Source organism: Silene latifolia, chromosome 3 (assembly GCF_048544455.1).
Source record: "Silene latifolia isolate original U9 population chromosome 3, ASM4854445v1, whole genome shotgun sequence".
NCBI lineage: Eukaryota > Viridiplantae > Streptophyta > Magnoliopsida > Caryophyllales > Caryophyllaceae > Silene > Silene latifolia.
Genome location: NC_133528.1, coordinates 26,613,176 through 26,633,257, shown reverse-complemented (window position 1 = coordinate 26,633,257; position 20,082 = coordinate 26,613,176). Strand labels below are relative to the sequence as shown.

Here is a 20,082-nt window from a genome sequence, read left to right as displayed (position 1 = left end):
TGGAGGGTGGAAAGAGGAGATGAGAGAGGAATTATTACCTCCATATGGAGGTAATGCATTACTTGGGGGAGAGGTAGGAAATAAGTTACTATTACACTATATTTCCCCATTTCTATCCATTTCTTATCTCCAACCCCCATCCCTTCCCTCCATGTTTTAGTTCATTTTAACTCTATTATTCCCTTAATAATTACTCTCATTCCAAGCAAACCCTTATGACTTGCTTGGATTGGGGGTAAAAAGGGGGAATGAATAGGGGAGTGATTTGTAAGGTGTGTTTCCCATATTTGGTATGAGTAATTATCAACCTCTCGAATCTATTACCCTCATGAAGGGGTAATACATTACCCACCCTCCCCCCTGGGTAATGATTAAGGGAGTAAAACATATCCTCAGTAATCATTACACCTATATGTCAAACCTATCTTCAAGGAACTCATTACCTAAGTAATTAACTCCCAATTAAAATTTACCCCATAATTATTCCATGCATTCCAGGCAAGCCCTTAGGATTAATGAGTTTCAAAACAAAGCCAGCTCAAACTGAAATATCCGAGCCAATATATTTGGCTGGGGTATTAGTATATTACTCTACTCTGTCGGGCACTATACGATTCCAAGTTTACAACAACATTACAGTAGTGCTTGAATGGCTTCCACAAATTGAGAGGTAAGGGGATTGAATGTACACAGCCTTATTCTTGTGTTAGCAACACAAAGAGGCTCTTTCTGACCCGGGATGAAAATTGCATAATAGCTGCATTGAAGGACCGGTACTTCAAAAAAGAATCGCAGCCATTGAATTATGATTACCAAAACAAAAATTAATTTGGGTTGCGTTGATACTGTTTTAAGGCAAGAACATAAAACCCAAGAATTACATAGTTGTGACCCCAGTATGAGCAGAAAAGGGGGGCAGGCAGCTGATTTGATGTCCACAACCTCAAGTGTAGGACAGTTGGAGTAGATCCTACAAAACAGCTCCCCTCACAAATCGATGGCTCTGTACAGCTGCAGCAATTGGGCGCTTCCGGTAGTCAGTATTCAGCATCGCCTGCAGGGACATTCTTAATCTAAGACAAGATTCATGAGAAGAGTGATCCATTGACGGTTATTGAAATGTACCTGGAGTAACTCCCAGCCAGCCCCATCTCCCAGATCTAAGAATTTCACAGCTTCTAGCAAGCGGTCATCAGCCAAACAATATCTGACGACAGATCACCGTGTAAAGATGCAGTATGTACTACTGCCTATCATAGTTAGGGCGGACTACAAAACGGGTTTGCAAACTTACTCTCTGGCTGCTTGAAGATCAAGTTTGAAAGTGCTCTCCAAAAGCCTCTGCAAATTCAATTACATTCACGTTAAGCAATACCCCTCAAATGTAGAAATAGTATGCAAGGCGAGAATCTCGCAACTCACTTGCAAAGAAAGACTATCCATGATGCCAGGTTCACAAAATGGAATAAAAGCGAGGTATGCGAAGAGAAGACCTGCTTCATATCTGCTCCAGTGTAACAACAAACAAGCAGTTCTTAAATATGAAACCAGGACCATACATAATTCTAATTGGATCTCAAGTAAACAGAAAGTTATGAAAATGTTTTTCTTTTTCCACTTACATATCATCTGCAATTCCAAAGTTTCTTTTCTCAATAGGGTCAAATGCTCCTGCGGTAATTGCTCGCCTCCAAAGTCCTTCTGACAATGCCCCAGGGCCTTTCTCAAAGGATGAATAACTGTGAAAGTCTAGCAGTGAATTAAATACTTGCATAAAAAAATCAAACAATGGTTCATTATGATTTAAAAAAAGGTTTAAGGCTAGTTTTCACTAGGGGTAATGCAAAGAAAAGCTTCGTTATGATTTAGTCAAAGGTTTAAGGCTACATACATCGAAACACCGCAGGATGCATGACACAGGCCAAAGGTCAACTGGAAGACAGCACCAAACAATGGTTTAACTTTGACAGATATTCCCTCCATCTCAATTATGGTGTCCTCTTTTCCTTTTTAGTCCATACCAAATTAATTGTCCCCTCTCTAAACGTAGTAAACAAAAACTGTGAAAATCACATAATTCCATACACTTATTCGGTTATTCCTAGAGTAATAATGCTATAAGTTAAGAAGTACTTTTCTTTTGCCAGCAGTAAAATAATTGAAATTTTTTTTCTTAACCATTTTCATAGCTATGATGGTAAGAAGTAGTAACATCCCATATGACCCTTAGGGTGTGTTTGGATAGGAAAAATGGAGGGAAAGGAAGGGGAGGGGGAAGGAGGGAAGGGAAAGGGAGGGAAGGGAAGGGGAGGGGGAATGGAGTGTGAGTGTTTGGATACAATTTCCCTCCAAATCTTGCCTATTGTGGAGATATTTTGATTAGTCTTGGAAGAGGGAAATTGGATCCCTCCAAATCTCTCCTCCTCCATTTCCCTCCACCCTCATTTGCTATCCAAATGAGGGATTTTAAATCCCCTACTCCCCCTCCCTTTCTTTTCCCTCCAAATCCCTCAATCCAAACACATCCTTAGTGTATTGATAGGAGGTAATCACGATATAAATTCAAAAACTGTCAACAACATAATTGCCCATGTTTCCTATACATGGGCCTTTAAGATCTCTGTCACTCAATATCAGACTAATGGTCTTCTATCCACTCCTACAATTGTTCTCTAATATTAATCATGAGAAGATCATCAAGCATACGAAATGGTCTAAACCTAGGTGGTGAAAATTCATAAATAAAACCAACCTACATAAATATTAATTCTCATATACATAAAACAGAATTGAATGTGGTTTGTAAACTTGAAATCTGCATGGATATTGTGGCTACGAAATGTGAATACAAAATTAAGAATACACCCCCTCCGTCTCAATCATTTGTTTGCTTCTTTGATTAAAATATCGCTCACGGAGTAAAAAAAGGGTAAACAAATGAAAGAGACGAAGGGAGTATATATACACCCCCTCCGTCTCAATCATCTGTTTACTTCTTTGATTAAACTATCGCTCTCAGAGAATAAAAAACGGCAAACAAATAAATGGGACGAAGGGAGTATATGCTTTTGGATTCTACTCCCTCCATCCATCCCAAATTCCCAATTATAGGGATCTCAAATCTCCACAGTCCTAATGAACTGCTCCATGGAGATTTACTTTATACAACTTGGTGTACACACAAATCCCTTGGACTAGGTGAAACAACCTGTTGCATTATGCCAAGCCCAATTATATTATCCCTTTAACTAAAGCTTGGAGTTAAGGAATAAAAAGCTAAAATAGCATTATTAACCTTTGACTAAGAGAAAATAAGGACAATTAAATTAAGATGGAAGTTAGTGCCCTTACTTAACTGGGAATAAGGGATGTTAACCATTTTTTTACTCGATTTAGAAAGGTAGCAATTAACTTGAAATAGGCCAAAAAGGAAATAGGGACAATACAGATGGGGGAAATATTATGAAAAATCACTCGAAACTGGAGCAAACCTTATATCAACTGAAAAAGCAAGATCTCGGAGTCTTGCAATCAGATAAGCAGCTTCCCTCTCAGAAGTAGTACTGCATAATGAACAGAAGGTTGTAAGCAACTTTGAGACGAAACCAAATATCTTAACAATGGTATACACACAAAATACCAAAGTATATTGTAGGATAGCATACTTGAGAACAACAGAGGCTGGTCCGAGACTCTGATGTAATCTATCATGCTTGTGCATATAAACTAGGCCACCGGAGATCCCTTGAAGGATCTTAGTGACAAAATATCTTCTACGTTTAATCATTTGGTCCCGGTCAAAAGGATTCCAAAAGGATTGTGGTTCTAGGGCCTGATTTCTGGCCAGCTTTTCACTGGCAAACTTTGCGTAGTCTGCTGCGCTGTATCTCCCGTCATCTCGGAAGGCAAGCCACTAGAAAGCAAAGAAATCTATTGTGGCATAAGCAAGCGAGATAAGAGGAAGGAAGCTAAAGAATTATAGAAGCTGGACATACAGACATACCTGCTCACCTGTTTGGGTCTCGAAGCCCCCTAAAAGTAACAGGAGATTCTGACATCTCTCTCTTGACTTGCTCTGAGAAGAGTATAACTAGTTTAGGAAATTGGTTGGAACAAAGTGAAGAATCTGAAAGCTATACTAGTTCAGAACACAATGTGGAGTATAACCTGAAGAAAAGCATGAGTGCTTAGCTCATTAGAAGCCATCATATCGGCCTCAGGGCCACCAGCTCGTTGTCCAGGATATACCTAAAGCAAGGGTTTGTAGACAAAAATTAGTAGTAAGAGGATGTTTTAATGGAAACTATGTTCTTACATGAAAGACTCCAACAAAGTAAACCCCAAATCACATAGCTGTGTACTTTCGACTCCCACCATTCCAGAAATTTATGAATGGGATGAAGGGAGTAGTTAACTCGGAATACAATTGACACTAAGTCTACGGGGAAACAGAAGAAGAGCAGACCTTAAAGATAACAGAAGTGCCTCGAAATGGGCCTTGAATAATTCGGCCTTGATACAACCTGGGAAAGGAGGATGAAAGATTACATTAACAAGAAATGAATGGCCCTTCCAAAAAAAACAAAGAAGAAGAGGAAACCTGATATTGACATTGCCTTGACCAAGATCCTGAGTTTTAAAAAGGGGAACGTCCTCCTCATCAGCAAAAGTAGAAGATGTAAAGCCGGAGTAGGTGGTGACGTTGAAGAAGCCATAAGTCCCCAGCAATCGACCCACTTGAAATGATTCAGGGTCCGTAATTAGACTGGCCTTGCATACGCCTCCCTTCTTCATCCTTATCGTTTCCCTCAATCCTCCCAGTCTCCCGCTCTTATCCCTAACCTTCATCGTCATTGGGCTAAACGCTTTCAGTGGAACCGCCCCCAACAGCATCTTTCTATCTGTTCTAGTACTCCGTAAAGGTCTTTATATTTGGTCTCCTGCTTTGTTATATACCCTGTAATTCTGTATTATACCGCTCTTCAGTGTTTAACCTTACATCAACTAATTGAGAAAATAAAAAAAGGTGGTCGAATGTTTATACAAGCGCAGGGAGTTACAAGTAGAGTAAAGATGCTTGCAACAAAGCTACAGAACGGTACTCCTCAAAATTGAAGTATCCACTGATCATTATCAAATGATATGTGAATCTGAGATAGTTTACGAGGCAATGACAGACTCATGAGTTGAGGAACGGAGGCCACTTTAAGAAAAAAGAACTCTCTTTTCATCACCATAACACAACAAAAAGAGCCTGTTTTTCCTTATGAGACACGTCGCTAGACTCATCGGCTAATACCAAAAATTTAAAAGCTTGTAATAAGTCTAGTAAGATATTTCTTATGAGCGCAACATTTAATAAGAATTTTCATCATATCTCCAAAATGCCAGCCCTTGTTTCAAAAGAAACTTCAAACAAACAAAGAGAACATAACAAGCGGAATTTATAGAGACTCATTAGCTACATTAATGCTTGTTGATTTATGAAAAAGTTTCATTTCTTTTACGCTATATTGTCAGAACTACCAACTCAATCAACATATCTAGCAAACCTCTAATGCTTTTACCAATTACGATATCCTCCGCTCTCTTAACACATCCCCCTTCCGAACAACTTCTAAAATGAACTTTTTCCCCATTTATTTTAACCTCTATTGATCAATATTCATCAAATTAGTGAACGTTGTAAAACAAACAATTAACCAATTTTCTTTTTTTTTTTGGTGGGAAGGGAGCCACAAGGGCGATTTTGATGCTGATGGGATTTGAACCCATGTCATGAGCAGTTGAGCACCACTACTTATAATGAATAAAACAAATGTAAACTATTCACCGGACGGAGGGAGTAAGCTAGCTGCCATTTGCACAATTAACCAATTATAAACAACTTAGCAATCATACAAATAAATTAGAAAAACACAGAAAAAACAGTAACAACAAGATGAAATTAATTACTAAATTAGGGTTTGTATAATTGGGGATTTAAGTCAAGCAAACATAAAATCAATTCCATAAAAAATTAGGAAAAATGAAATTAATTGCTAAATTAGGCAAATTGAGTGACAAATTGGAATTATAAACTAAAATTGAGAGATGAAACTGGGGAAAAATTAACCCTTACAGTTGATTGGTGTATGACGGCGTCGGCGGTGGTTGAGTGGTGGCCGTCCGCCGTGGATGGCTGAAATGAGAGGCTACTATGTTTCGGTTTCAAAACTTATCAAACAAGTTATGGGTTTTTGCTGCCACTTGGATTTCAGCTACAAAACTAGACGATTTTTTTAATGTGAAAATTAAGAATTTAACGGTCCTAACGGTTTTGTTTAAATATTAGTTTTAGATGAAGAAAAAGGAACATACGTATTACCTCAGATTTTTGATTTTATTTATTTTTGAGCATTTTTCTATTTTTTTGAGCTTATTACCTCAAATCTATTTATTTTTTAGCATATGTGTATATTTTCTTAGCTTAATAAAGTTTATAATTTAGATTTTAATTTTTTTTCCATCAAAACTCAAATTTATGTAAGTTTTATATGTAATGTTTTTTAGTTTTATTGTAATTTTTTTGAGTTTAATGTTTTAGTAAATGAATTCAGAAACTTTATAGTAAGGCCCTGTTCTTTTGGACTTAAAGTCACTTAATTTAAGTTTACTTCAGATCCTATAAGTTGATTCGATTCGATCCTATAAGTTCGATTACTCGATTTTATAAGTTCGATTCGAGATCATATAAGTTCGATTCGATTCGATTCGATTCGAATCCTATACCTTACTTAATTTAAGTTCACTCGATCCTATAAGTTCGATTCGATTCGATTCGAGATCCTATAAGTTCGATTCGAGATCCTATAAGTTCGATTCGATTCGGATTCTATAAGTTCGATTCGATTCGAGATCTTATAAGTTCTTCATTCGATTCGATTCAGATCCTATAAGTTCGATTCGATTCGATCGATTAGTTTCAAATCAAAAGAACATAGCCTAAGACTCATAATTTTTAAAACAAAGCTCAAAAACTTTATTATAATGCTCAGAAAGTATAAAGTGGTGGTAGTACATCGGATGTATAATCCACTTATTACTGGTTTTAGATGTTATAGGTTGGATTTCCATTCAATCTAATTTTATTTCCTTATAAAAAAAGTTAAAAAAAAAAATCTAAATTTAATTCCTATCTATGCAATATTTTTACGGAGTTGTATTCTAACGGATAATCAAATGTTAACTCTTAAAAAATAAAAAAAATAAAAAACAGGGCTACCCATCCTATCAATGCAATATTTTTACGGAGTTTGTTTCGCGCATGGGCATGGGTTTGAAATTAGGAATTATACCTAGGTGGTATGGGGTTGTAACTCCATTTCTCATACCTTGTGTTTGTTTCAATGCGGTATGAGTTTGAAACTAAATTAAAGTTGAAATATGTAAAATCCAATACTTAAAATAATAATTTTAACATATAAAATCATGAAAATAAAGATTTAATCAAATAATTATGGATTATTTCATCGGAATAATTCATCCTATGTGTGCCTTGCAAATAACATTCCATCCTATCAGTAATTCCAATTAAATCCATCATATCCACCATTCTTCCCGTAAAAAACTCACCTAAAATGATGACCGGTCATTTTATTCTCTCTCCTCCTTATTTACGCAAGGCTCTTGTCAATTGCCATCACCACCACCACCGCATTCTTATCTCACCATAACACCATTTAAATCTGATTCCCCAAAACACTTCGGAAATTTGGTCTCCTTCTCTGAAAACGATGTCCCACTATCGGAAATCGATACAATTAATTTGCTAGAAATCTCGCCTGGAGTTGCCATCATCCTCAAAAACACAATCTATCTTTCCCGGAGTCAGTCTCTCTAGTCGCCGGCATCGATGGTCATGGCGCCGCTTCAGCCCATTAAATTAAGCAACATGGTTTTAGAAACAAAGGAAGAAAGAAAGGGAGAAGGGAACTAAGTGATGTCGCCGCCTTGCCTCCCCTTCCCACCCCCGTCTTTCACAAGTAGACAAAAAAAAAAATAAGAAACCCAGAAAATCGAAGATGAAATCTAACTTAAGAAAAAATAGTTGAACTGAGGTTTTGGTGATTATGAATTGGGATTTATATGTACATAAATTAGTATGAGATAGAAATTTGGGAATTAGAAGAAATGCAGAAATTTCCACATAGAAAATTGCGATTTATATGTGGAATTTGTTTTGTTTTATTGGGATTTAGTGATGGGAGAGGATTCAGAGGAAAAGATGGTGGCGCTATAAATTGAGGAGTTAAGGGAGGCGGCCAACTGGTCAGACGGCGCAAACATGGTGTAATAACTGGTTATGTATTAGTCTGGGGTGAGCTTTGTTGCGAGTTTGTGGTAGTGGTGGATGGCGATGTGGTGGGAGAGTAAGCTGGTTAGGTGGGTGGGGGCAATCAGGCGTGGTGGTGGGTGAGATGATCTGGTGTTAAGGATGCGTGGTGGACTGGTGGTGAAAATGGTGTGACAGTGAATATGATGATGAGGAAGAAACCAACTAGATTAAGTCTAACAAGGGTGACTTGTTCTTCGGGTTGTCCGTCTTCGGAGAGTGTTACGGGGAGAATGGTGGATAGGTTGGATTTAATTGGAATTACTGATAGGATGGAGTGTTATTTGTAGGGCACCCATATGATGGATTATTCCCATGAAATAATCCAATAATTATATAAAATATTTTATTTACAATATGTCATAATATTTATTTTCACATTTTTGTTTATTATAATTTGATACTCATCGGTATCAATCTCGTACCCACCCCCTCCTGGGGTATGAGAAATCCATACCTCATGGGTTTGAGGTATGGGTATGAAACCCACAAATTTGCCAAACAAACACTTGGTATGAGTTTGGTTCATTTCAAACTCATACCTCATATCTTTTGTGTTTGAACCAAACACCTCCATATAGTTTTAATCGATAGCGTTGTGTGATAGACCTAACCAAGGGATTTCAATATAAATGTTATATAGTTTTGTTGAAATATAAATTTAGAGAACACTAGAATATGGGGATTTTCCTTAAAATAAACATGTCCCACTTATGGTATTAATTAGTATAAAGATATTAATTATTTTGGAAACTGTTAAAAGGTAAATAAATCAACCTAGATTTCAAAAAAAAAAAAAAATTCCATAATTATTTCGATTTGATTTAATGCATATGTAATATATTTATATAAATATAAATATACAAGGCTCTTAAAATTGTATGCCTAAATAATAAAATTAATTCTGTTAGTAGTGAAATGAATTCTAGTACCATTGGATATAGTAATATATATTATAGTAATCACTCATTTGAATAGTCAAAGTAACAATATAGCAGCGAGCGAGAGTAGTTAAAGTAATAGAAGTAACAACGGGAGTAGTGAAATTATCAATATTGATGCGGCAGTAGTGAAAGTAACAATAATTATGGCGGGAATAGTAAAAGTAACAGTAGTAATAACGAATGTAATAAAAGTAACAATACTAACAACAAAACAAAATATATATGAACAATTAGTTAACCAAATGATTTAAGTAAAATATTAATAGCGGGAGTAATGAATTTGTCTCATAATTTATTCATCGTAATTTTTAGATATGTCATAGATTTATGATACATTTATAAGTTATGCAACTTTAAAATAGTTCCATTTAATAAAAAAAAAATTAATGCTAAATGAAAGTAGCCCTAGCGGGGCTGGGCACCAATACTAGTACTATATATATATATATATATATATATATATATATATATATATATAATCCGGAAACCAAGGAATTTCAATGTAATTAAATAAATCTATACAAATTAATTATACTATATAGTGTTTAATCATAGTGATGTGTGATAGACCTGACCAAGGGACTTCAATGTAAATATTATATAGTTTTGGTTGAAGTATAAATTTAGAGAATATCAGAATATGATGATTTTCCTTAAAATAAACATGCCCACTTATGGTATTAATTAGTATAAAGATGTTAATTATTTAACATACACAAATATAATATTAGTATGTAATATTTTAGAAACTATGATAAAGTAAATAAATCAAGCTAAATTTCCAAAAAAATATAATATTTCATAATTATTTCGATTTGATTTAATACATATATGTAATATATTTATAAATATATAAGTCTCTTAAAATTGCATGCCTAAATAGTAAAAGTAATTCTGTTAGTAGTGAAAAGAATTGTATTAACATTGGACATAATAATATGATAGTAATCACTCACTTGAATAGTTAAAGTAACAATATTAGGAGCGTGCGAGTGTAGTGGAAGTAATACAAGTAATAACAGAGTAGTGAAATAATCAATATTAATGCTGTAATACCCGCCCTGTGGAGACTCGTTGACTGACCTATTGACCATGGAAGAGCCTTAGTGATAAGCTCCCATTTCTACCTACATTTCGTTGCGTTTGGAGCTCAATTAATAGCATTTGGAAGCGGTTTTTGGACATTTTAGTGCTCTTTAACCAATCCCAAGTGTTACTACATTTGACAAGGAATTTCAAGGAAGATTTGAGATTACTTAAGGGTCAAGAGAAGCACCAAAGGAAGGCAAAGAACAAGCATCAAACAGACATTGAAGAAGCCTTTCAAGAAGCAAGCAAAGGAAGAATTGAAGGCGTAATTCAACCAGAGAACTCGCACCGTGCGAGTTTCTCACCTAGAAAATCGCACCGTGCGAATTTTCTGGGTTTCCGCAATTTTTGTTATGGGGTTACACCTATCTTAAGGCCCATTAATCCTTCTTATCTTAAGACTATATATAGATGGATACCATTAGGTTTTCATCATCTTTGTCATTATTGTGTAATCAATTTGTAATTTGAGGAATTATCATCTTAATGGAGAACTAATCCATTTTCTTAATCCAACTCAAAGGTGTAATCTTTGGTTGTAAGACACTCTAATCTTTCCTTAATTCTTACTATTGTTGTTAATCTCTTGTGTTTTATTTGTTGAATTTTGGAATCCTTGTTTGATTATACTCCGTAGTAATTAAGTGTGATTTCCTTGTTACTTAATCAAATCAAGTTCCTTAATTTATTGTTGTTGAGTTTATTAAGTGTTATTTCCTTGTAATCCCATCTTGCAACAACTTGTTATTAGACTAATGAATGTGATTTCTTCTTGGTTTAATTGACAATTGAGAGATTAATTTGTGAGTAATCATTAATCGTGTTTTCATTGTGAGTAATTGCATATATTAGATTCATATTGCTTCATCTTCTTATTAACTACTCTATGTGTGTGATTTTCACTAGGGGAACTAATAAGTTGGGTCAATTGCTAAGTGTGAATTCCTTGTTGTTGGCTTCTATTAAGGGAATTTGGAGATTTTATCTCACTAATAGGGCAATCATATTAGTTAATGGATTGATTCTGTCTAGGATCGACCAAAGTGTCTCACTTTATTGAGTTGGGTTAAGTCTTTCTCAATATTTGATAATTTTCCATCTTAAAATCGATTTGCTTGCTTACTTGTTACTCACTCTTGTTTGAATTTTGTTTTGATTGTTATATTTGAAAACCAAACAAAAAAAACCCCCCTTTTATTTACACACTTGTTTGTTAATTAGTTACAATTATTCTAATTGCATAGTTGGAAACCGAATACAAAACCCCCTTCTCACTACTTTACTTGTTTTATAATTAGTGTTAATTGGTATTAAGTGTGGCTTATAAATTGTTAATTTGACCGTCTTTTATAGCGACGTTTTGGGCGTGTCAAATTTTGGCGCCGTTGCCGGAGAAGGTGACAGTTTTGCTAAGTGTTTTTGATCGTGTTGATAGAATAGTTGTGTCAAGTTACTTGCACTTGTGTTTGTAGTAGCTAAATCGTGTTTGGTAGGTTTGCTTGTGTGAGCATTTTTTATCGTTTGTTTCTTGTGTTGATTCTTTTATGGTTCATACTAGGAACTCTAGTGAACCTTTGCTCCCCCTCAACCCGGAAATTCAAAGGACTTTCGCTTGGCTAGGAAGAGGCATAAGAAGAGAACCTCCGGTTATTCAACAAATCGATCCAATAACAACCCAACAAGATCAAGAGGAAGATAACCACTCTTCTTCTTCCAACAACACCGTTTTTGTTATAGAAAACGAAGTACAACCCATAAACATCATCATGGGAGATGCCGAGAACCGTGACCGTTCAAGGGCAAGGACTATCAAGGAGCTCACCGCTCCGGTATTAGGTTCTTTAATCTTTAATTAGACTCTTCTAATTATTCTCTAAATTACTTGTCAATTTAGACTCACAAGATCTAGTGCAAGCAAAATAAATATATTGAAATAAGGAAGAGAAATGAATATATCCTTACCTATTTGGGACGGATTTTAGGGCACAAGGTAGGACTCCTTCCTAACCTTGTTCTTGAGCTTAAAATATTAGGATGATTTCCAAACTTAAAGTAGAGAAGTTCTCCTCTTGATTCCACCCAAGACAATACCCTTAATACTAATAATATTATTAACTAGATAATATTATTAGGAAGCTTAAATAATGGATCTAATATTATTTTATTTTACTACACTAGTAAGAGGGATACTATTAGATTATTGAACAACTTTGCACACATAAAACTATTTTATGATGAGAGAGGTTGAGATTTTATATGCATAAGCATTAAGAAAATAATAATAATAATAATAATAAGAGAACTTAGGCCCTGTTCTTTCTGGCTTTTTAAAGTGAATCGAATCAACAAAATGGAGTCAATCGAATCGAACGAGTTGAACACTTGAACTGAATCAATGGAGCCGAGCTGAATCAATCGAATCGAAATAATCGAATCGAATAGAAATGAAATGAATCGAACTAAGTGATTAGAGTTTAATTGAATCGAAATAATATTAATATTAATATTAATATTAATACTAAATATAATAAATAATAATAATAATTATTATTATTATTATTATTATTATTATTATTATTATTATTATTATTATTATTATTATTATTATTATTATTATTATTATTATTATTATTATTATTATTATTATTATTATTATTATTATTATTATTATTATTATTATTATAGGTATTAATATTTATAATAATATTATAATTATTATTATTATTATAATTATAATTAATATTATTATAATTATTACTATTATTATTATTAGAAGAAGAACATTAATAATAATAATAATAATAATAATAATAATAATAATAATAATAGTAATAGTAATTAAACTAATTTGAGTGATTAACTAGGTAGCCACCATGAACCACGGTTCGCCATCAATATAATTAGGTGAAATAATGGAGCACCAATTTGCTAGATTGATGTTCAAAGTCTAGCCGTTTATCATCCTAATTTGACAGATTAGGTAACCACCACAAAGCACCAACAATCTTAATTTAATTAATTAGATAAATAAAAATCGACAGACCCTAATTTCATCTTTAACAAATAAGTAAAATTTGGTTGATTAATTAAAACTCAACAAATAATATTAATAATTGATAACAAGTAAATTAATGAATTATTTTAAAAATTAGAATTCATCTTGTAAGTTTTAAGTCATTTGAGCAATTAAATTAAGTTTTAGGGAAAAATATTGATTTAAGAGTTCACTTGGTTCAGTTTGAGGTGAAAAGGGTACAAAATAGAACGTTATGAAAAAGTGTGTGTGAAAGAGTAAAGTTCGTATATGAAAAAATAATTAGGTATTAATAATAGTAATATTAAAATTAACAATGTTATTAATAATATTATTATTAATTAATATTCATATTCATATTAATAATAATAATAGTATTAGTTATATTAATATGAATATTATTGATTTTAATAACCATAATATTCATAATAATAACAACAATAATGAGGATGATTAATTAATAATAAATTAATGATGATGATGATGATGATGATAATAATAATAATAATAATAATAATAATAATAATAATAATAATAATAATAATAATAATAATAATAATAATAATAACAATAACAACAAATAAATAAATAATAAATAATAATAAAATAATAAAATAATAAAATCTTATTAAATTTAAGATTCGCAAAATTGAAATTGGCTGAATTTAGTGGAGCCGAATCAAGTGAATCGAGCCAATCGAATGGAGCTGAGCGAGACTAAATGACTAAATCAATAGAGCCGAATCAATCAACTGAGCCGAATCGATCGAATAGAGTTTAATCGAATCGAATAGAGTGAAATTTGAATGAAGTGAGCTGAAAATAAGCCAGAAAGAACAAGGCCTTACTCTCTTATTAAAGGGGAGATGAGGCCGGCTCAAGGTGGCATGGGGAAGGGAATAGCTTTTGCTTTTTGTCTTACCAAAACAATAGACTAGGTTTAGGTGTAATTAGGTGTAATGATTATGTTTAGTCCATAAAAATAATCAACTACACACAACCCTAAAACCCTGCCCATAAAACTGGTCCCTCACACTTAACATGGACTTCCATTTTATCTTTGTAATTTGTCAAATGTAATATTGTAGGTCATGTGATATGTAACATGTCATTAGACATTTTAATGCATATTTAACAAATTAAATATCATTTTAAATCAAATAAATTACATTTAACAAATTAATAAGTAATTCACAATTACATACATATAAAATGGATCACATTAGGTCTAGTTAATATAATCTACAATATTTTGTAATTATGATTAACCAATTATTCTTATCTCAATTGTTTCATAAACATTAATCAATTTTAGTAACATAACATTTTAATTACTAAATTGAATCTTATTTGATCATATTACAATAAGATATATAATTCTCACTCACTGATAAAATTTATTCAATTTAAGGATTTAATTAATCAGTATCGATATACAATTAATTAACTTTTAAATTAAGGGAATTGTCCTATAGGTGTGACATTAAGGGATCAACTGATTACCACCGTCAAACTCTAGTCAGTCAATCGTTACCGATAAATGTTGATCAATTGACTATATAATTAAATCATCCCTTATGTATTCTTATTATGAGATTTAATAAAGTTATCGCACTATTGTTGAGGACATTTACTCCAAAATCCGGACCTTACACAAGTTCTTTTGTGCATCTCTTTTCCGGCTCTAGCGGAGAATGCTACTTTTGAGCTCAAATCCGGGCTCATCCATCAATTGCCACAATTCTATGGGGAAGAGTACGGAGGATAGAAACAAACTCTTGAACAAGTTCCATGTAGTGTGTTCTAGCATGAAACCCAATGGAGTCACCGATGAACAACTCCAATTGAGAGCTTTTCCCTTTTCACTAAAGGATGCGGCGAATGATTGGCTCTATTACCTTCCCACCGGAAGTATTACCACATGGAACCATATGAAGAAAGCCTTCTTGAAGAAATACTTCCCCGCTAGCCTCTCCTCACAATTCAAGAAGGAGATAAGCAATGTGGAGCAAATGGATGGGGAAAACCTATACGAGTATTGGGAGCGATTTAAGCAACTACTTGCTAGTTGCCCATACCATGGTTACACCGATCATGATTTTCTCTTGAACTTTTGTGGTGGACTTCTTGAATAGGATGCAAGAATGATTAAGGCCGCCACTCAAGGTGAAATTGAGTACATGTCGTGTAATACTACGGTTTTATGTGTCTTAGGGTACTCTATCGAGTGGGGCTTATTCTGTCGAGTAAATAGCTTTTTACGCAAAATAGTAGACTGCCTGTAGGGTACTCGATCGAGTAATCTTGGAACTCGATCGAGTAAGTGACTTACTCGATCGAGTAAGTGAGTTGACAGGTGATTTTTGACGGGTTTGTTAATAACGCGGGATTGATATTTAAGACTTTCGTCACTTTTCTTAAAACACTTGTTCAACCTAATAACCTTCAAGAGAAGATTAAGAAGTTATGTTGAATCATCCTCGCCGCATTATTAGCAAATTCCGAAGCTAGGAGTGTCGGATTTCATTGTTCTTTGCACCATTGTGATCCTTGTGTTGAGGGTAAGCTTTACATATAAGTTTTATAATGTTTTGTTAAAGTTGGTTAAACCCTAATTGGGTGATTTGGGGGTTTTGGGTTGTTTATGTGAATATGGTTGTGACTGTATGTATGTATGTATAGGAGGAGGATTCGTTGAGGAGATATTCTAACTTAGCTGCTTGATCGTCTGTCGGTGTTTGCATTTCCAGGTAGGGTTTCCCTACTCAGTATTTGTTACATCATGTGTGGTGATTGTTGTTGTGATTAACGGTTAATTATATTGTTGGTTAATCTTGTCGGTTGTTGATTTCATATTGTTGATTGGTTTGTATCTGTCTGTGATCTTCGGGGCGCGTCCCTGGCTGATTGGAGTCACTTGCGGGAGTGGCTTCATGCCCTTGATCTGCCTTCTGTGGAACCCGCCACAGAAGGGATGTGCACATTAATGAACTTGGGTTTATCGCTCAATGGAGATGAGCGAGGATTTGGTAGGTACGGCTACGGTCCCCCACTGGCGGCGTGGAGTACTTGTTGCGATGGGTACTCTGGCAGGGCTGCACACTTTAGTGTGTAGTCATTTATGTGGAGATTGGAGGTGGAGACTAGGGATTTGTTGAGCTGTTTGTGTTCTTGTTTAATTGTGGCATGGTTTTATGTAATTAGTACTGACCCCGTTAAATGTTTTAAAAACTGTGGTGATCCATTCGGGGATGGTGAGCAGTTGTTGAGCAGATATGAGACGATGCTCTTGGGTTAGCTGGGATGAGTCACCACGATGCAGTCTTAGAGTCTTCTGCTGTTTTTGGACTAGCTGTTTAGTACTTTTGGTTTGAGAACATTTGTATTTTACTTATTCAGTTTTGGAGTTGGACATGTATTCACTTTAAACTTTATTACTATTTAAGTATGTTTCTTTATTGTCATTTGATTATCATTGCATCGAGTAACCGAGATGGTGACGTTCTCATACCTTAAGTGGTCCTGGTAAGGCACTTGGAGTATGGAGGTGTCACAAAGTGGTATCAGAGCGACGATCATGAAACCTGTAACCAATGAACCTAATGAACATAGGGAGTCAAACTAAAATGAACCCGGGTAGGAGTTGTAGGAGCTAATGCAAAGACTTGGGAGACGTCCTAAAGTCGCGAACTCGCCTTATAATTTTGAACCGGCACATGGGATATGTGTCGGGATCGTTACGTGTTTATCTTGTGCTTTGTGTATCTATATAGTAATGTGTGGTATGAATCGGTGAATGTATGTATGTGGAGGATGGAAGATATGAATTGAAAGACGATGATGATATGAATTGTATGTTGATTGATTGAAAAACATGATGTTTGAATTATAATGTGGCATGTTAGAATTATGAAAGGAAAAGTGTTTTGTTTATATATATAAAGCGATGCGTAAGTATATATGTTGTTGTTGTCATTTTGTGTAAGAGTATAGAAAGTTGGGAGTGGGAGTTGAACATGCGGGTAGTGTATACGAGTTTGCATGACTCGATCGAGTGGGGGGAACTCGATCGAGTAGGTGAGATACTCGATCGAGTGCGTGTGACTCGATCGAGTAGGTAGTTCGTTTCTGGGCAGAAGTAAGTTTTTGGGCACTCGATCAAGTAGGTGGTGGCACTCGATCGAGTAGGGTCAGCTCGATCGAGTGGATAGTGAGCTCGATCGAGTATGTTTTTGGGAGCTCTCTGGTCAGGTTCTAGAGTCGAGGCACTCGATCGAGTAAGTGGGCAACTCGATCGAGTGACATCAACTCGATCGAGTTGGTTAAGGGGCTCGATCGAGTAGGTTCTGTATAGGTCGTATGCGTTTTTGAGATGTGGGATGTGTGTTTATGTTTACCTTTCTCTTATATAGTTTCAAGATGCCGCCAAAGAGAACCGTGTTGTATACCAGAGCAGAGAGTATGACCGTTTATGATATCGTAAAGATGTTGGAGCACCAGGATGCTCTTACAGAGGCTTTGAAAAGGGTGGGAAAGGATAAAGATGTTGATCACTCCAAGATCAGCATTCACATAGCGAGGTTCAACCCTAAGGAGTATATGGGGACAGGGGCGCCAATATTACTAGATAATTGGCATAGAGAGATGGAGAATATACTCAATCTGGTTCATTGCCCAGATGAGCTTCGAGTGGAACAAGCTGCATTCTACCTGAGGGAAGCAGTTGGTGAGTGGTGGGACAAGTTTAAGGTGAGTGCTTTGGAGTTGTATATGAAACAAGGGTTACCTGCGATACCTTGGGATGAGTTTAAGAGGGCGATGAGGCGTGAGTTTGTGCCAGAACATGTACGTAGTAAGCTGAGGGAGGAGTTTGATGATTTTAAGATGACTTCCGAGATGACAGTTTCTAAGTACTACCACAAGTTTAATGAGAAATCGAGGTATGCTGAGGACATGGGACTGAGCCAAGAGAACTTGGCATTGAGGTTTGAGAAGGGACTGACCGCCAAGATCATGGATAAGTTACCTGTAGGAGCTCTTACTGATGTGAAGGAGGTCTATGAGCGTGCTGGGAGGGCCGAGAGGTTAGTTGAGATGACCAAGGAGAGCCGTGAGAGAGCTTCAGAGAAGCGGAAAGCTGAGAGTGAGGGTGGTGGCCAATCTAGTTATAAGAAGGGTGGCCATAACCAGGCAAGAGCGTACTCATCAGGTTTGGGGTATAGTGCGGGGGCTTCTTACGGGTATGGTCGTGGGAGTGGTGGTAGTAGTTGGGGTATGACATGTTATAACTGTGGCGGTATGGGCCACAAGAGACATGAGTGCACCAGTGCTGTGAGTGGGGGATTCCATAGACCATCGCAGGGGAGTTTCTCTCAGGGTCCCTCGCAGACCTATGCTAGTAACATGCCGGCTGAGTCGTGGAACAACAGGGGTGGCCAGAGCCACCACAATGGTGGGGCTAACCGCAATGGCGGTAATTCATACCAGAGACCAGCGACGAACCAACAACAACCAGGGGTCGGCTGCTAAGCCGGCTACTTCAGCTAGTACTGTCCAGGGAGGTGGGCAGAAGACCAATGGTAAGCTGTTTATGATGGAAAAGAAAGCAGCTGAGGATGATGCTCACATTATCACCGGTACATTTCTTATTAATGGAGTTTTTACCTTTGTTTTGTTTGATTCGGGAGCGTCACAGTTGTTTGTATCGCCGAGTCATGCTAAACGGTTGGGTTTGAGTGGGTATGAGTCTGTAAGAGAGGAAGTTTTTATACCTTCGGGTGAGTCTGTATCTTGTAGGCGATTGTATATAGGTGTGTCTATGATAGTTGGGCAGGTTGACCTACCAGTGGACTTGTTAGAGTTTCCTTTGGAAGGTTTTGAGATAATAGTTGGTATGGACTAGTTGGGCAAGTATAAGGCTAAGATAGATTGTCATCAAAAGAGGGTTTCTTTGAGCGGTCCTAAGGGGATTAGTGTGTCTTATCGGGGGTTTGTTGTCAAACCCAAAGTCAAGTTGATTCCAGTAGTGACCTTGAAGTCCTATCTGAGGAAGGGGTGCCCGTTGATCTTATGCCATGTGAGAGATCATAGAGTGGAGAGTCCATCAGTTGAGCAGATACCAGTGGTGGGAGAGTTTCCAGATGTCTTTCTAGATGAGGTTCCGGGGTTGCCACCGAAGAGGGAGATAGATTTCAGTGTTGAGTTGAAACCGGAGACGGGGCCAATCTCTAAGGCACCGTACCGTATGGGTCCAAAGGAGTTGGAGGAGCTAAAGAAGAAGCTGGATGATCTGATTGAGAAGGGATACATTAGACCTAGTGTATCACCGTGGGGAGCACCAGTTTTGTTTGTGAAGAAGAAAGATGGGAGCTTGAGGTTGTGCATCGACTATAGGGAGCTGAACAGAGTGACAGTAAACAACAAGTATCCTTTGCAAAGGATAGATGATTTGTTTGATCAGTTGAACGGTGCAGCAGTCTTTTCCAAGATTGATTTGAGGTCGGGTTACCATCAGGTGAAGATTAGGGAAGAGGACATACCAAAGACAGCTTTTCCATCGAGGTATGGTCATTATGAGTATGTTGTGATGCCGTTTGGGTTGTCTAATGTACCTGCAGTGTTTATGGATTTGATGAACCGGG

The 20,082-nt window shown here is 36.0% G+C and overlaps 1 protein-coding gene across 1 annotated transcript; it reads right to left on the bottom strand.

The window, feature by feature from the left end:
* Positions 1-777: 777 nt before the first annotated feature.
* On the bottom strand, positions 778-6,306 carry LOC141647441 (uncharacterized). The gene is made up of 12 exons (XM_074455619.1): positions 6,122-6,306; positions 4,601-4,965; positions 4,466-4,523; positions 4,168-4,248; positions 4,004-4,075; positions 3,666-3,913; positions 3,492-3,563; positions 1,623-1,739; positions 1,423-1,504; positions 1,295-1,341; positions 1,126-1,207; positions 778-1,054 (listed from the first exon to the last, which is right to left on the bottom strand). The coding sequence occupies exons 2-12, from the start codon at positions 4,891-4,893 to the stop codon at positions 971-973; spliced, it is 1,236 nt and encodes a 411-aa protein (XP_074311720.1). The 5' UTR covers positions 4,894-4,965; positions 6,122-6,306; the 3' UTR covers positions 778-970.
* Between the last annotated feature and the right edge of the window lie 13,776 nt (positions 6,307-20,082).